We start from the raw sequence: 17465 nt of genomic DNA on the forward strand, positions 1-17465 counted from the left end.
ACCTTGTTTGTTGGGTCCGACTTTTTTTTTTTTTTTTACTTTTTCTTCTATCATTATCGAGGGCTGCAATACATTAAACGTGTGTTCAAGTCAGACAGCGTTTCATAACAATTTATTTAATTTGTTTTTGTTTTAAGTAAATAACTGAACTACAATCCCCACAACACATTGCGATTTTTGGCAGCGTTTCTTGTCGACGTGGGAAGGGAGGGATTCGGACACAAACAAATGTCTACGGGTTTGCAGTTGGGGGGGTCGTTAAAAATGACCGTGACATGCTAAGCTGAATAAACACGAAACTGTGGCTCATTTTTACGATGTGGCTCAAACCTGATGAGATTCTGCTGAAGAACGCATTCAAATTATGGGTCACCGAAAAGGATAACGAGTATTTCGTGCTGCAAAGGAGACGAGGGTACGGAGAAGGTGGTGGCGGTTTGACAGGTAAGCTTTACAGCTCGGCTATGGACTCCAATATGTTTTGGTCGGATGCTAACGGGTTTTTAACCAGGAAAAAAGTTATCTACGGATTATCTTAACAATCATATCAAAAGCGAAGAAGCTGGGCGATGTTTATAAGATGGGTGTTGTAGTCTTTGGGGGTGGGGGTAGCTTCTTTGCAACAGGTAGAGGAGACTAGTGGGAAAATAGCAGTTAATTTTATTTAGGCTTGGAGCGTAACATCTGGTTGTGAGTTACGATGCAGTGAAGCGGGGTGTCAGCAGATGTGCTTCTGTGGTTTGATTTACCTGTAAAATAGTTGACAAGAGTGGCACTAGTATTCTGTTTGCAGCTCATTTCACACCCATGTTTCACCACACGTATAACAAGTTACTACAATGACCAACTCACTACAATGGATTCACTAAACACAGGGATAATTCTATTAGTTTTATCACTTTGCTGTCAATTACTGACTAACAACCGTTTCCACAACTTTACCACAAGCTAACGGATTGAATGCTTGTTTTATTTGTATTATTACTATTATTAAACGATGCATTTATTTTGTTATGATTCTTTTTTCTTTCCTATTACTAAACAAAGTATTGTGATTTTCTTCACAAGAATGGGAAACTTGCATTTAATTATAAATACAATTCTAAACACACTGTGTGCTTTGGCAAGATTTTAAACACTTTGTTTCTGACTTTTTTTTTATGAGAAAATGTTAAAGACTCACTCTAATCATCTATCTGTAGAGTGTCCCTAATGGCTTTTAATTATGATCATGCTGTTTATAGTCAAAAGAAATTTTTTTTTTTAAACTGTGTTGTTTTCTAGGACAGTTTTTGCAAAGTGGGAGGAGTTCATTAGAAATACACCTCTAAGTTGTGGAACAATATTGGAGATATTTTGAACCAACTTAAATGAGGAAAAGAAAGACGTAAATGGATCTAGTCGTCTACAAGTGAATGCATCAGAATGGAGCGGGGTTGGGGAGTTTGTAGCTTCTACGTCACACGTACAATCTTTTTCAGACTGCATTTTTGCATCTCCTCCTGATTAAAAAAATACTCAGAAATGCAATTTTAAGCCTAATTTTCTGTACATATATTATATTACCAAAAGTATTCACTCATCCAATAGGTGTCCTAACCACAGATTAGCCCAAGTATAGCACACAGAGAGCTTCATGGAATGGGTCTCACCTGCAGCTGCATCCAAGCCACACATCACTAAGGGCAATGCAAAGCATCTGATGCAGTGGTGTAACGGGCGCCGCCACTACACTCTACAGCAGTGGAGGAACGTTCTCTTCTTTTCTATCTGGCAATCTGATGGACAAGTCTGGGTTTGGAGGTTACCATTTCGGATTGCATTGTGCTGAGTGTGAAATTTGGTGGAGGAGGAACTATGGTGTGGGCTTGTTTTTCAGGACTCTGGGCATGGCTGCTTAATTCCAGTGAAATAAACTCTGAATGCTTCAAGGATACCAAAACATTTTGGGTTATCCCATGCTCCCAACCTTGTGGGAACAGTTTGGAGCAGGCCCTTTCCTCTTCCAACATGACTGCACCAGTGCACAAAGCAAGATCCATGAAGACATGGATGACAGAGTCTGGTGTGGATGAACTTGACTGGCCTGAACAGAGTCCTGACCTGAATTCAATAAAATATCTATGGGATGAATTTAGTGTAGACTGAGAGCCAGGCCTGCTCCACCAACATGGACGTGTGACCTCACCAATGTGCTTTTGGAAGAATGGTCAAATATTCCTAGAAACACACTCCTCAACCTTCTCAGAAGAGTTGAAGCTGTAAGAGCTGCAAAAGGTGGACTGACATCAGAGTCAACTGTATGGGTTAGGAATGGGATGGCACTTCAGTTCACATGTGAGTCAAGGCAGGTGAGCCAATACTTTTGGTAATCTTGTGTATGTCCTCCATCATCAGAAAAATGTCACAAGAACATGTTAAAAACACCAAAACCACATTTTTAACCAGAGTGGATCCTTAAAGTAAAAGGTGGTTGTAACACAGGAGGTTCAGGACCACAAAGAGAACTGCCAAAGGTCTGTGCAGCCGTTTCATTGAGGATTCAACCCCTTCCATTAGAAGAATCTTTTGTGTCTTTCTGCTGTTAACGGTTGCTGTGGGTTAATGAGAACACAGCAGTTAACATTTTTGTTTGATGTGCTGAATGTTTCACAGCTTGGCTGCTCAGTTTTAGGCCATGTGGAGGGCACACGTGTGTCCAGCAGGCAAGGGAATACTGATGCAGTGCATTAGATAGCGGGTTCAGAATAACCTTGTTAATTATTAATGCAGCAAGAAAGCGTTAAGGTAACAAATTCAGCTAATTTTAGATCTGAAATGGACCAAATGATCCATTCTTTTCTATCAGTTTGGCTTTAAATAGTTTGACATCTTATTCTGGGGGCAAAAACGCAGTCAGTGACACTGAGACAGACACTGAGGTCAGCTGATTATAACTATTGTGTATTTATCAGATATTGTTTAAAAAATGCTTCACATAATCATTCACAAATAAGACAAAAGGCTTAAATACCAATATAAAGTGGATTTTTGTTTTTGCAAAGCATTGTTGTTTTCATTTTTTGTGGAAAATAAACCTCTATAACCTTTATAATTATGTTTTTAATAAACTAAACACACTTTTATTTGACTTTATGATCAAAAGCCAAAATTTAACAACAGTATAAAACGTTAAAAGGCTGTAAAATAAAAATAGAAAATCAAGAATGCAATAGAAAATCAAACGTGACAAAGATTTTCATGCAAAACCAACCTAGCAAATTATTTGGAACAGTTACGTCAAACCAGCTACTGATTGGGTGGATCTGATGGAATAAAAAATTATACTTTAAAGTTTACAGCCTGCTGTGCAGTTTGCATAATTTATTCTTAATCAGGAAGCCCAATTGAGCAGGCATAAATGAAATGAAAGATGCATCCTGACTAAATCCTTTTCATGGTTGTGTTAAATAAACCCAGGAGATGCATTCCCTGTTTTTATTTCAGGCCTCCTAGTGGGAACTCTGGATACGGTGTTGGACTCCACATCCAAAGTTGCTCCTTACCGCATTCTGCACCACACTCCAGACTCACAAGTGTACTGGTCAGTAGCATGTGGTAAGTGACTACAGATCTATTTTTTACTTTCATTGCAGCTGTGATAGCTTTTGACTGTTAAATAACAGAGTCCCACTCCAATCATCTTTTGATCTGTTGTAAAAGCGTTCCCAAAAAGCGGTTAATTATGATTATGCAGTTTTTATAGGTTTGACTATAAAAAGTTTAATCCTGGTATTCACAATCTCGTGAAAATGACTTTTTTTTTGTCTTAAGACAGTAGAGCAAATCCAAAGTGCTTCTGATCAGCTTTGTACACTTGTCTCTTGTATGGTCAGGTGTCACCAGAGAGGAGATTTTTCAGCACTGGGAGTGGCTGCAGCAGAATATCATGAGAACACTCTCTGTGTTTGACTCCAGTGAAGACATTACCAGCTTTGTCCAGGGCAAGATCAGAGTAAGAGGAGAAAATAAATCCCACAGTCCCTGGAGGATTTTTCCTAGACTGTGATAAACATCTGTGATCAATGTATCTATAGGAGCAAAGCTGTAGAGAATGTGTCTGCTGTGTTCCAGGGTCTTATTGCAGAGGAGGGAAAGACCTCACTGGTACTGGAAGATGATCCAGAAAAATTCCGAGAAGCACTTCTGAGGTTTGAAAAGTGGTTTGAAATTCCCACAGAGGAAAAGTTGGTCACCTATTACTCATGCAGCTACTGGAAAGGCAAAGTACCCTGCCAGGGCTGGCTCTACCTCAGCACAAACTTCCTCTGCTTCTACTCTTACTTTCTGGGAGCTGAGGGTAAGTCACAACATTTTATATCTGCTGCCTCTGCAGCATATTTTAAGTTCTTTTAATGATATTTCTTATCATTTTTATGCTGATGATATTCAGCTCAATTTGTCTTTTAAACCCCAGGATGTTTTTAAAATACAGATTTTAGGCAGTTGTCTGGATTCAGTCAAGTGTTGGATGAATGATAATTTTCCCCAACTAAATAAAGCCAAAAATGAGGTCCTATTCTGTGCTCCTGACAGTTGCCTCCCCCATATGGTCCAGTGGCTCGGTCCCCTTGCGTCCTCCATCAAGCCCTCTGTCAGGAACCTTGGGGTGACCCTCGACCCGGTTTTATCCCTTGACTCTCATGTCGGGTCACTTGTTCGTTCTTGTTTTTATGATCTTGAAAACATTGCAAAACTGAGTCGAATTGTGTCGCGTTCTGAGATGGAGATGCTAATCCACGCTTTTATATCTTCTCGTCTTGATTATTGCAACTCCATCTTGTCACGTTTAAGCTAAAAATCTCTAGAACGCCTCCAGGTTGTCCAGAACACGGCTGAAAGGCTTTTAACTAATTCATCCAAGTTTTCACACGTCACCCCGTTAGTAATCCAGCTGCACTGGCTCCCCATCCGCTGCCGAATGCATTTTAAAATCCTGGTTTTAACATATACAGCTCTCAATAGCCAAGCACCAGTTTACACAAAAGACCTTTTGCAGCCGTACACTCCCAACAGGTCCCTGAGATCATGTGACCAGGGTCTGCTGGTTGTAAAGAGAACTCATTTAAAGACTAAAGGTGACAGAGCCTTTGCAGCAGTTGCTCCATCCCTCTGGAACTCCCTTCCCCTCAGCCTTAGATCGATCTGCAGACTCAGTGTTTTCTTTTAAAAAGCAGCTAAAAACCTATCTTTTTAAAATAGCCTTTTTTTAATTCTTTTTTATATTCTGTGTCATACTGTGTTTTACCCTGTTTTACTGTGTTTTATTGTGTTTTACTGTGAAGCATTTTGTGATTTTTATCTCGAAAGGTGCTATACACATAAAGTTTATTCTTCTTATTATTATTATCTATTGATAATCTTTTTTTGTCCGTTTACTAGCTTTCATCCAGAGGGATTGGGGCTTTATAAGAAAGATTATTTTAAGTTGTAAAATATGACACACTAATAGCTGCTCTCAAATTTGGAGAAAGCTGTTATTACTGAACTCCAAGAGGAGACGGGAAAAGTTGTTCTGATAATGGGCAGCTCTGGATTTCACGTCACAGACTGACATTTAAAGACATTTCTTAGTGGTTATCTGAGCGTTTTCTTTTAGTTGTGGAATCGTCTTAATCACTGTTTTTTATCCGGGCTTGTGCTCAATTTGCAGTGAAACTTGTCATCTCCTGGGACGAGATCTGGAGGCTGGAGAAAACCTCCAATGTCATCCTGACGGAGAGCATCCATGTTTTGGCTCATGGAGAGGATCACTATTTCTCCATGCTGCTGCATCTTAACGAAACCTTTTCCCTCATGGAACAACTGGCGGACTATTCCATCAAGCGTCTTTTTGATAAAGAGGCATTCGAGAGAGAGCCGGCACTCTCAGACCCGCTGCAAATTACCAAGAGGTACTGTGTATTTTCTCCAGTACTTTGTGCGATCCTCTTAGGGCTTTGTGTTTGTTTAAACCTTTTGCAGCTTCCAGGCTGGTTTCTAATTTGTTCCAATCGTGATTTTTAAACTGGAACTTTGTGCTGTTGCTTCCCCACAGAGGCCTTGAAGCTCACGCAAAAAGTCAGCAGTTCCGGACATTTTTTCGACTCCCAAAAGAGGAAAACCTGTTGGAGGTTCACGAGGGCTTCCTATGGGTGCCCTTCAGTCATTTCAACACTCTTGGAAAAATCTGCCTGTCTGAGAACTACCTGTGCTTTGCCAGTCAGGATGGAAGCCAGTGCCATATTATCATTCCAATGAGGGAGGTAAATGCAGGACTAACAGACTCCAACAGTGCCAGGCTTTTTGACTTGTGTGGTTCTGGCCTTCTTACCCACCATTGTCCTGTTTCAGGTTGTCAATGTGGAGAAGCCAGACTCTGGCAGCAGGGCTTTAACCGTCTTCGTACGTGGAAAGAAGGCGCTACGTTTCTCAGAGGTGCGGGACTTCCAACGGTTGGCAAACACGATCCGCAGCAGGTGTGGGATTAGTGCCAGCCCACAGCACTCTGCGTCACCAGAGGTAACACACTCACATGTTCCTCTTAGGCCTTTGTTGTTAGGCTTGTGGCTGCAGCTTTGACTGTTAAAAACGATGTGTTTTGACACCAAGGCCATACGAGGAGAGTGTCAGTCTCTCATAAATCACTTTGAGGATAATCCGGAGGACGTGACTCTCATGGTGGGACAGAAAGACAGCAGCAAGGCTGTGAGCACCGAGGCTCTCATGACAGTTTTCCACCCCCAGGACGTAGAAAACCTCGATCCTAAAATGGTAAACGCCAACATCCTGCTCACATTGATGCCACTTGCGTCCATCTTGTCATACAAAAGCAGCTCATCCACTTCTAACTACTCTATTATACTGACTTTGAATCACCAGAACCTTCCTGTCCTCTACAGAATATACACGTGTGATCACATCAAGCACTTGTAGATTAGATGGTAATATTATTTTGTGTGTGTGTGTGTGTGTGGGTGTGCGTGTCTGTGTGTGTGTGTTTATTAGCTTAAAGAGAAGATGAAGGAACAGTCCTGGGACATCCATTTCTCTGAATATGGCCGTGGAACCAGCATGTTCTTCACCAGAAAAACCAGAGATTTAATAGTTCGAGGAGTTCCAGAGTCTTTGAGAGGAGAATTATGGATGCTATTCTCAGGTATTTATCTTTATGTTTAAGTAAGAAGAAAAAAAAAACCTCTTTCATTCAAGGCATAAATATAGTAAACAAAATTCCTCCTTTTTGTTTGATTTTAAACACTAAAGTGAAACCATTTGACTAACAGATTCAAAGTAACTGGAGTCAGCATACCTAATGGTTGCTTAGTGACCATTACTAAGTCACATTTCTATTCATTCTGTTGTAAGACGGGCCGATTTTAGAACTCAAATACATATTCTTTCCCTGTGGGAAAAACATTTTCAGTTTGTGTGATTACCGTACATTTCACTGTTCTGGAGCAGAATTCTCACTAACCTCATCATGTGGTCTCATTATTAATGGTTGTTTGCCAAGTCGTCGGCTCTAAAACAACCATTGAAGCTGTTAGTCTTCCCTTCTTACCAAAACTGAATCAATCTGTCTTCAAAGTCTGTGAATCGAGTTGCATTATGGATCTCTCTCAGTTTTGCCAGCGTTGTTCTTATACTTCCTTATCTTCTGACGCACTTTCCGATGTCTTGTCTTGTCATTTCTATTTGCTATAAAATATTTGCAAAAATCAACTTGACTGATGTCATCCTCTTTTCTTCACAAACCTATAGACTTCTTTCCACATCCTCATTTTTCAAAGGCTTATGCACAATGAGAAGCACAACACAACTGTACACACAAACTCCCCAACTCCCAGGTTAACTGTGCGAGAGTTTGATGTTGTCCAGTATTTTTGGTTGGTTAGGAAAATTATACATATGCATAAACTATATACCAGGCACTGAAGTGACTTGAAATGCCCTTTCGATTTTAAATCAGGCTTTTTTGTTTTTCTGTGCACCCACTCAAGTGCTCACTAAGCAGGAGGATGTAGGCTAGCGTGGGATCAGTGCAGCTTCAGTGTTTGGACTGACTGGGACTCTGACTCTGCAGGAGCTGTGAACGACATGGCCACTCACCCCGGATATTACACCGAGCTGGTGGAACTGTCTCTGGGTACCAGCACTCTGGCAACAGATGAGATCGAAAGAGACCTTCACCGCTCCCTGCCTGAACACCCCGCCTTCCAGAGTGACACGGGAATCTCTGCTCTGCGCAGAGTCCTCACTGCCTATGCCTATAGGAACCCCAAAATAGGATACTGTCAGGTACTCCAGTTTCTACTGGGACTTGGTCCGCTGCGACAGACACAGAAAAACATGCGACAGATATACAAATGTGCAAAAAGGAGAAAGAGTAATATTCTTTCAGTAATTTGCCCTTTTTTTTTTTTCTTTTTAATCGGGAAATTCCAGTTTAAAGACTCTTTTTTCGGAGAATTAACTGCAAATTTAACTGTGTAGCTGCAGTTATGAAACGCTGTATAGTAATTGAAACAATGCACGTTTGTACGGTCATGTAGATTTGATTTTGGTTTCATATCAGTTTATCTATTTTAGTACTGAAACTCATGATGAGGAAATCTACTCGTTTGTAGGTATTTATTAAAGAGAATTTTTCTACTAATCAAATAGATTTTAGTTTGACTGGAATCCATCACTTCTGATATCTTTTTCAGGTATATTGGTCTGGAAAAATTGCTGTAAACCAAAGAAGTCTATCCGCTTTCTTTTCTCTTTAGGCCATGAACATCCTCACTTCAGTCCTGCTTCTGTATGCTAAAGAAGAGGAAGCTTTCTGGCTGCTGGTAGCAGTCTGCGAGAGGATGCTACCAGATTACTTTAACCGCAGAATCATCGGTAATCTTTCAAATCTAGAACCATTTGTGTTGGTAATGTCAACTTCACTACCGGATCCTTTACTGCTGTCCTCCCAGGTGCTTTGGTTGACCAGGCCGTGTTTGAGGACCTGATCAGAGAAAACCTCCCTCAGCTGGTGGAGCACATGACTGACCTCAGTTTTTTCTCATCCGTGTCGTTGTCCTGGTTTCTCACGCTTTTTATCAGCGTCTTACCCATAGAGAGCGCTGTGAATGTGGTGGACTGCTTTTTCTTTGATGGCATCAAATCTATCCTGCAGCTCGGTCTGGCTGTGCTGGATTACAACATGGACGCTCTGATCAGCTGCAGTGACGACGCGGAGGCCGTCACCATACTGAACAAGTCTGTATCCATGCACTTTAATCCTGGCCTGACAATTTAAGCAATATTCCATTGTGATTTGCTTTCTGTTTTTCCCATCACAGGTTCTTTGATAGTGTGACAAACAGGGACAGCCCGCTGCCACCAACAGTGCAGCAAGCTTTAGTGAGCAATAACGGCAAAGCATCTCACGTGGGTGTGGATATCAGTGAGCTGATTCGAGAGGCCTACGAGGTATTATCTGACTTTCCGTGTCGGGGATCACAGCATCGTCTGTATTGCAGCTGACAGAACTGGTTTGTTGTCTCTACAGAAATATGGAAGCATTCGCTCAGAGGAAGTCGAGAGTTCACGGAAAAGAAACAAGCTGTATGTGATCCAGACACTGGAGGACACAACCAAACAAAATGTGGTGAGATTTTACACCTGTCAGAACAGTGTATATAGAAGGTACAACAGCGTATCAGGGCTGCCATGAAAAAAAAAATCAATTGACAGAAGGGTGAGAAAAAAGTCATAATTTTACAAGGAGAAAACCATACTTTTTTGAAAATAAAGTTGGTGGTCTAAGCCTCCGTCCACATTACATGCCGACTAAGTCTATTAATGCATCCATTTGTGGAGATGCCAAAAGGCTTTATCATAGGAATCTATGTACCATGATGCATTTGGACCTCCACAACAGCACTGCTGACGGTGTAAACGGCACGCCCACTGGAAATCCACTCCTTGTTTGTCAGCAGCAACAATTAAAGAAAACAGCAGCACTGAAAGGGTTCTGCTGTTTTCTTTAGAGGGTGCCACTGCAAATGACCTGCCTCCATCGAACTTTTCTCTGCATCTTCCTCACTCCCACCAACTTCCCTTCTCTACATCCCTAAACATCCTCTTTGGTCTTTCTCTAGACCTCTTAGCTCCAACCTCAGCATCTTTTCACCAACATCATCACTGTTCTTCCTTTTAACATGTCCAAACATCTCCATCTGCTTCCCAGCATTTATCTCTAGAACATCTACCATGATCTGTTCCTCTGAGGGATTCATTCCTGATCCATCCTGGTCACTCCCAAAGGGAACCTCACCATCTTTATCTCTGCTACCTCCAGCTCTGCTTCCAGTCTCTGCATCAGTCTCTAAACAGGGCTGCTCTCACCACCGTCTACTAAACCTCTCATTTTATTCCTGATGACACTCTTTAGTCACACATCACACCTGAAACCTTCTTCCACACGTTCTATCCTGCTTGCAGTTCCTCTCATTTACACACGGATACTTTGTCTTGCCACAGCTGATCTTCATTCCTCACCGTCTCAGAGCAGACCTCCACCTCTCTAGATGTTCCTCCACCTGCTCTCACTGCAGATCAGTGTCATCTGCAGACATGATCCACAGATTCCTGTCTAACCTCATCTGTCAGTCTGTCCATCACCACAGCAGTCCCACATGGTGCAGTCCCACCTCCACCTTCAACTCCTCTGTCAAACTTAGAAACCAGAACATCTCTCTACTGTCTTCCAGCTCTCATCCATGTCCTGAACATCTCCAATGTTCTTGTATTCCAGAAAATGTCCTTATACTTGCAATAAAACAATGGTGACTCACTGCTCTTTGCCTCTCAAATATACGCCTTTAATCTCGTACATTCTCAATGTATAACTTATATAACTTTATTATCGAAAAATATTGACTCTTACTCATAATTGAAGGAGTTTATTCTCTTATTCTTGTGACCCAAAGTGACACTTTGAGCTGATTACAAATGTCTTTTTTCAGATCCGAGTGGTGTCCCAGGATGTCAGATTCAACATCACACAGCTTGATGAGCTTTATAATCTATTTAAAGTGAGTCAAAAAAGAAGGAACCAAATTTTACTCTTAATTTTACGAAATATCAAAAATATTCATTATTATTATAATTTTCTTTTCAGAGGCAGCATTTCCTCAGCTGCTACTGGACCATGAAAAGCCCGGCTCTGCTGCACCATGACCCCAGCCTGGCCTATTTGGAGCAGTACCAATTGGGTTTCCAGCAGTTTAGTGAACTCTTCTCTCTGCTGGAGCCCTGGGCTTTTTGCACCTACAAGAGCAACCTCTCCCTCTGGGTGTTTCGCCTCATAGATGAGAACCAGGACGGTCTCATCAACTTTAAAGAGTTCTGCTGTGCTCTTGGTGGGTTGCTTTCATGTCTTTGTCCACCCGAGTCTCTGTTATCTTCTAACTATGTGTTGCTTCTCCTGCAGACACTTTATACTCCAGCTCGTTCACAAACAAGCTGAAGTTTCTCTTTAAGCTGCACCTTCCCCCAGGTTAGTGATGACCAACTCAACATGTTAACATTAATCGCGTTTACCCAGAACTGTAGCCGTTCTTTGTGTCTCTTCTGTCTTCAACTTTTCTCTCGTTTGTTTCATAACATTTGGACAATGAAGATGGGTTCCTGTGAATCCATAGTTCAAAAGGTTTCATTTAGATGACTAATTTCCAAATTTTGCTGTATTTGGAAGTGCAGCTGTGTTGCTGCAGCTGATTAAAGGTCAGATAATGTAAAATGCTCTCCTGTCACGTCGTCGGTCTAAAAATCCCCGTCATAACTCAACTTTTTTTGCATGAACATGCAGCTTTGGGTACCGATGTGCCGTTGGATGTGTGTCTCACATCTGCATGATGTGTCATTGCCTGCTAAGAGGCTGGGGGTAAGAATAGTCTACATTGGGTGAAAGAACTTGCCATGGCAACAGTTTTCGTAAGGAGCTGTGAAGGCATTTTGAAGTAGGCCTGTTGCTCAAAACACAGGATCTGTGCAGAGAAGCAGCTGCTCAAATTACATCTGACAGCTTAGCAGCAGATGAGACCTTAGTCATGGTTTATTCTGTGCCAGGCCAATAAGCATCAAGCAGCAAAGCTTACTGTTTTTTTTTATTATCTCGTAGAGTGTGCACATTGCTTCAGCACCAAGGACATGTCACATCATTGGGCCACAATCCAGACTGTTGGCACAATTTCACTTTCAATTCACATTCTGGACTGTTGGCACAATCTGCCATCTAAAAAAAGCACCAAGAAAGTCAACAAAATTCTCCTTTGAAATGGGATTAAATGAATTTGTGCTCATAAAATAAAGCCTGCAGGTTTTTCATTACGTATGGGAAGTACCTTGGCTGCTGATATTTGAATACTACAGTCAAAGGTAAAGAAATTAGCCCAATAATATCACAAATAATATTTCTTTTTCTTACTTTCCAAGAGACCTACCTCATAAATGATGATGCAGAGTGAAGCGACACATTCGGCTCGTGAGGATAATTGGTTAAACGAAGTATAAAAACGACACGCATGTCTGCACCCACATGTGCTCATCAGTGGGAAAGGATGCAAAAATGCAGAAGAGTATTCTTATAAGCAGTTGTGCACACAGACTCTGTCATTTAGAAAAATACTCTTTTTATGGTTTCTGGTTTTTTTTTACAATCTAAATGCTTTTTCAAGAGATGCAAAGTAAACATTGTAAGCTAAACAGTGATAGGAAGACAATTCTGCAGATAAACTGGCACTTTTCAAAGCAATGTGGCTTGAAAGGTCTTTAAAGCAGAATGATTAGACTCATGCCTCTGAAACAGTTTGCAGATTGTTAGCCGTATACTTCAGAGCGCCTCTTACAGGATTGAATACTCTTTGTTGGAGCTAAAAGGAAGCCGTCTTGAGCTTTCTGAATCCCACAGAGGAAGGGAAAAATTCTAGTAGACATATTTGTTAATTATTTGTTATGAGGAAAAAATGTTAGAGGTTTTTTTGAGTAAGAATTTCAAAAGTTGAGTGTTTTCCATTAAAATGTAATTTGTTGGAGGCAGTTTTTTCAGAAAAGCTGGTTAGTATGGTGGCCCTGAAGTCCAAATCACACTGAATCACTCAACATAAACACATATTAAAGACCACTACAACAATAACAAAAGCTAAACAACTAAAAAGAAACATTACATTTTAGGAATCACAATAAAATTCCAGAAACCAAAACACAATTCCAAAAAAAGGAAATGGAATTAAAAATGAAACATTTTGGAAAGCAAAAGGAATTTCCAGAAATCACAATGAAATGTTAAAAAACTAAATGTAATAAGAAACCAGAAACAGTAATTGAAAATGGTGTTTGATTCTTGATGTTTAAGATTTTTCAGATGCTAATAACAGTTTTAGGGTGAGCACCGAGCAGATCCAGTAAAGTTCATGCCAAATTAATTTTGGCTGAAAAGATGGACAAAAGTCATCATCTAATCTGTGATATCCCATGTAGTTCTGGTTTCTTCTTTTGTTTATTTATTTTTTAACTAAGGCCTAAGCCCCCCTGTGGGAGCAGTCACATCCATCATCATTCTCAAGTTTTTTTGATGTGACCCAACTGTAGATTCAAACCCACAACCTCATGGTCTCAGGTGGGACAGTTGGCGTCTGAGTTGGAGCTCAGCAGAAGATCAGTGGATTACAGAATATCATCAGATTGTATTTACTAAACAGATTGTCCTTTCTTTCTTTTTCTCTGGATTGCTGTTTTTTTCACGCCTGTCCTTTCTTTGCTTTCAGTCCTCTTACAGTTGTGTGTTTTTAGCCTTCACAGGCAGCCCTTTGCACTCAGAGAAGCAAAGAATCCTGCACTATGTTCCAGTGCCTGAAGACTCTTCTCACTTGACTAGACTTTCTGGTTAGCCTCTTCACTCTTTTTTTTCCTCTCAGAGTTTCCCCTCTTTCTATTTCTATCTAAATTTTGTTATAAACCTGTTCAGACTTTGCATGGAAACGTATCTGAATGTGGTTTGCATTTCAGCCTTTGACCTCCCCGAAGATGGTGTGATTAAGAAAAGCCCAGAGAGAGGTAGAAATTCATTAAAATACTTGTCTGTTTTGAAGCTGTGACACATCATTGTTGAAGATGGTTCTTGTTTTCTATTTTGTGGAACTGTCAGGCAGGGGGAGGATTGACCTGCAGGCCTATCTGAAGCAGTGGCAGAATGAAATTCTTAAAAAGGAGGAAACTATTAAGGACCTCCCCAGGATTAACCAGGTAATTAAGATTATACCTTATCAAATTATCTGTGGAGTCACGTTTTCACAGATGATAACTTGTGCCATGTTTCTTATTAGACTCAGTTCATCCAGTTCTCCAAGACCTTGTACAACATTTTTCATGGGGCTCCAGAGGAGGAGTCTCTGTATCGAGCTGTTGCTCACGTGACCAGCCTCCTCCTGAGGATGGAGGAGGTGGGACGGAGGCTGCAGGAGCCAAGCAGCCCATCTGAGTCTGAAAAGGCCGCCGGCACATCTCCGGCAGAGGACTCGTCCACTGAGCAGGGGCCCGTCACCCCGGAAAGCTGCGACACCTCCAGCTCCCACAACAGCCAGGACGCGGGGTCCGAGCTGTCAGACACAGAGTGGTCCTTCTCCTTCGAGCAGGTTCTAGCGTCTCTGCTCAACGAGCCGACTATAGTCGACTTCTTCGACAGGCCTCTCAACATTCAGACCAAACTGGGACTAGCTCGGGTCGCCCAGCTCAAGCTGAAGGCAAATAAGGGAAAAGATTCAAAAGGGAACTGAAACTTGAAGCTGTCACTTACAGGTTACCACGAGTTTTCACCTTTCTGTTTGATCGGGGAAGGGGACTTAAATGCAGCTGAGAGTTTAGTTTCAGAGTATAGGAAAAGGGATTGGAATATTGGAATAAGGAAATTAGCAGAAATGGCTGCTAAAACATGTAAAAAACACAGTGTGATAATCCACCTTCTAAATGTTGTTCCATCTTCAGCCTTGATGCAAACATGTCCGTAGGCTAAGGTCCTTCCCACATCTGATTATGCATTTTTAACTGTGGTCTGATGTAGCCGCTCATTGTCCAAACTTCAACGCTGAGCCTTTTTGTATCATCTGCGTCCAGAAGAACAGAGGGAAATCACATTTCTAAGGCAGACGAATGTCTTCTGTTCTCAATCACGTTAGCCGTCGCTGCTTCAAAGTAAAAACAGATGTTTATTGCTGGTAGGTCCTTCGTCTTTACATGTTTATAGAAGAATATATATTGTGAGAAATGCCAGCTTAGTTAGGACTATACTGTAGTGTAGTGAGCTGAATTTTAGTGTTCTGGAAGCCACAAAGGAATGGGATTTTCAGAATAAAATGATTTATTTGGAGAAAGGAAACACGGAACTGCTGTTCTATGCATTTCTCTTAACTGAAGAAAGCAGGACTATGGTGTTGCAGCATGAGGTTGCTGCTGTATGTCAATAGGTCTTTGTGTAAATCAGTTCCACATTGCTGCTACCGCGTCTTTACAGTGGGACTGCTCACATACGGAAGTCTGTAGGATTCACGCTTTGGTTTGTGCAGCATTATAAACAAAGGTCAGTCCAGTATGCATTATAAATGTATTTATGAATATCGCAAAAATGACAAAAGCTTGTTGAGGGATATTTAGTTAATCAAATCTCAGGGTGAAATTTGTCAAAAGGCAAAGTGGGAAATATAAATATATGATAATTTAGCTAGTATGTAAGAGTCAAATATATGGAGCGTGTTTAGCACAGTTGCAGGGTTTACCAGCCTTTTGGTACACTACTGTTACGTGCCACAGAAGGCCAGATTTTACACTACTTCTTTTTGCCCTCTGTTTTTCCTCGTGCTTCTGTTTGGGTGATTTTTTGAGACTTGCAGACTGAAGACGAGCCTGTTCCTCAGCGGCACGGGACTCCTGAAGGTTATGACCGCTTCAACTGCAGCTCGTCATCTCTAGGGGCCAAATTCTTGAATACATAAAGCTTTACAGAATATCTGCTCCTCATGGGGATGAAGTCATTTAGATGTTTCTTAAGCATATCTTAAATTTTGCATTTATTTCTTTACTTTTTTTAAGCTTTAAAAATACAGAGTTGGTTAAAGTTTTCTGGGGAAATTATTTTATTTCTGAAATGCATCCTTAAAAGAAAGCTATATTCCGAAAAGTACACAAAAATCTGTCACTATTTATGTATTAAATGTTAAAGATTAAACTAAAATAAATAGTTAACAACACACTAAAAGTCATAAATCTCAAATGCTGGTTGAATGATGGTTGCTACCATTTAAAGTTCCCTTAAAAAAATCCTAACTAAGCATGATTTGATTTATTCCATCATGTTTTTTGTCATTTTTAACATCTCCAAACTTCCAGATGTTTCATAAAAATGCAATTAAAATAATCATTTCCAGGAGAATGTGCTTGGTTTATGATTTATTGCATGTTTATTAAGTTGCTGTATATTTAACTACAAAATAAAGCTTTTCAGCTCAAGATTTAAGAATTAATAATTTTGTCTTTTTGATGGCAAATACATTTGATGCAAATGAATTTTGTTTGGAATGAAAACTTTTTTGTTTTGAATCAGAATGTGAAACGACCAAAACCTGCAGCCATTACAATCTTCACTGTTTCTTTTGTAAAGTGCAATGTGATGTTTTGCTTTTCTTGCTTTAAACTGGTTGCTTTCTTTTCTGTATGAATGCTCCAGACTAAATAAAGAAAACCGGAGGAATGATGGATTTGAAGTTCACTTGTACAAGTTAAAACCTTATAAACACATTCCAGGAAACTGTTTAAACTATACCTAACGGCAGGTATAGGTTTCAAATATATGATAACACGTCCCAGAATTTATCTGCATCTTAATCAAACTAAAAATCGATTGCATTATTATTACATTATGAAAGTATTTCAGTGAAAACATTTCCCGTTTTTTTTCATCCATTAATCTTCTAAACCTGTTTGTCCCTTTCGAGATGGCGGAGCTGTCAGAGCCTATCCTGGCCACTCATGGGCGAAGGCACACCTAGGGACAATTTACAGTAACCAATTAACCTATGAAGCATGTTTTTGGACGGTGGGAGGGAGCCAGAGTCCCTGGAGAAAGCCCACGCATGCACGGGGAGAACATGCAAATACAGGTGTTCTGTTCAGGGTCTTGAACTGGGGGCATTTTTAGTGGCTAACCACTACTCCACGGTGCATCCCCATTTTCCCAAACACCCAAAAACATTTCCCAAAATAATAAAAATTATTAATTAACAATATTCAAATTGAATCTGTCATGTTGAATTCATCGTCTGAGGGTTAAGGTTTTCTGCTACTAATTCATTTGTGGAAAACCTCTGGGCTGGGAGTCATTGCTTGCCTTTGCCCTCCTTAGCCTTTCCTAACGC

General features: G+C 40.6%; 1 protein-coding gene across 2 annotated transcripts; it reads left to right on the forward strand.

The window, feature by feature from the left end:
• Nucleotides 1-12: 12 nt before the first annotated feature.
• Nucleotides 13-16801, forward strand: tbc1d8b (TBC1 domain family member 8B). 2 transcript variants are annotated; one of them, XM_011483649.4, is made up of 21 exons: nt 13-444; nt 3487-3597; nt 3876-3994; nt 4114-4339; nt 5693-5933; nt 6077-6284; nt 6373-6540; nt 6631-6792; nt 7027-7177; nt 8105-8319; nt 8793-8910; nt 8988-9273; nt 9357-9486; nt 9566-9664; nt 11025-11093; nt 11180-11420; nt 11492-11557; nt 13852-13944; nt 14068-14115; nt 14207-14304; nt 14385-16801. In XM_011483649.4, exons 1-21 carry the CDS (start codon nt 318-320, stop codon nt 14832-14834), a joined length of 3426 nt encoding a protein of 1141 aa, XP_011481951.1. In that variant the 5' UTR covers nt 13-317; the 3' UTR covers nt 14835-16801. The 2 variants fall into 2 exon arrangements, with proteins under 2 accessions (XP_011481951.1, XP_011481952.1); XM_011483650.4 differs by lacking the exon at nt 13852-13944.
• The last annotated feature ends 664 nt before the right edge of the window (nt 16802-17465 follow it).

This window comes from Oryzias latipes, chromosome 14 (assembly GCF_053564925.1).
Source record: "Oryzias latipes strain Hd-rR chromosome 14, Olatipes_Hd-rR_3.1".
Classification (NCBI taxonomy): Eukaryota; Metazoa; Chordata; class Actinopteri; order Beloniformes; family Adrianichthyidae; genus Oryzias; species Oryzias latipes.

Bases quoted from the DNA above. Each gene is read 5' to 3' on its own strand.
- tbc1d8b (XM_011483649.4), top strand. From the start codon at position 318: ATGTGGCTCAAACCTGATGAGATTCTGCTGAAGAACGCATTCAAATTA. The intron at 6,793-7,026 runs GTAAACGCCAAC...TGTGTTTATTAG, and splicing joins AAAACCTCGATCCTAAAATG to CTTAAAGAGAAGATGAAGGA. The intron at 11,421-11,491 runs GTGGGTTGCTTT...CTTCTCCTGCAG, and splicing joins AGAGTTCTGCTGTGCTCTTG to ACACTTTATACTCCAGCTCG.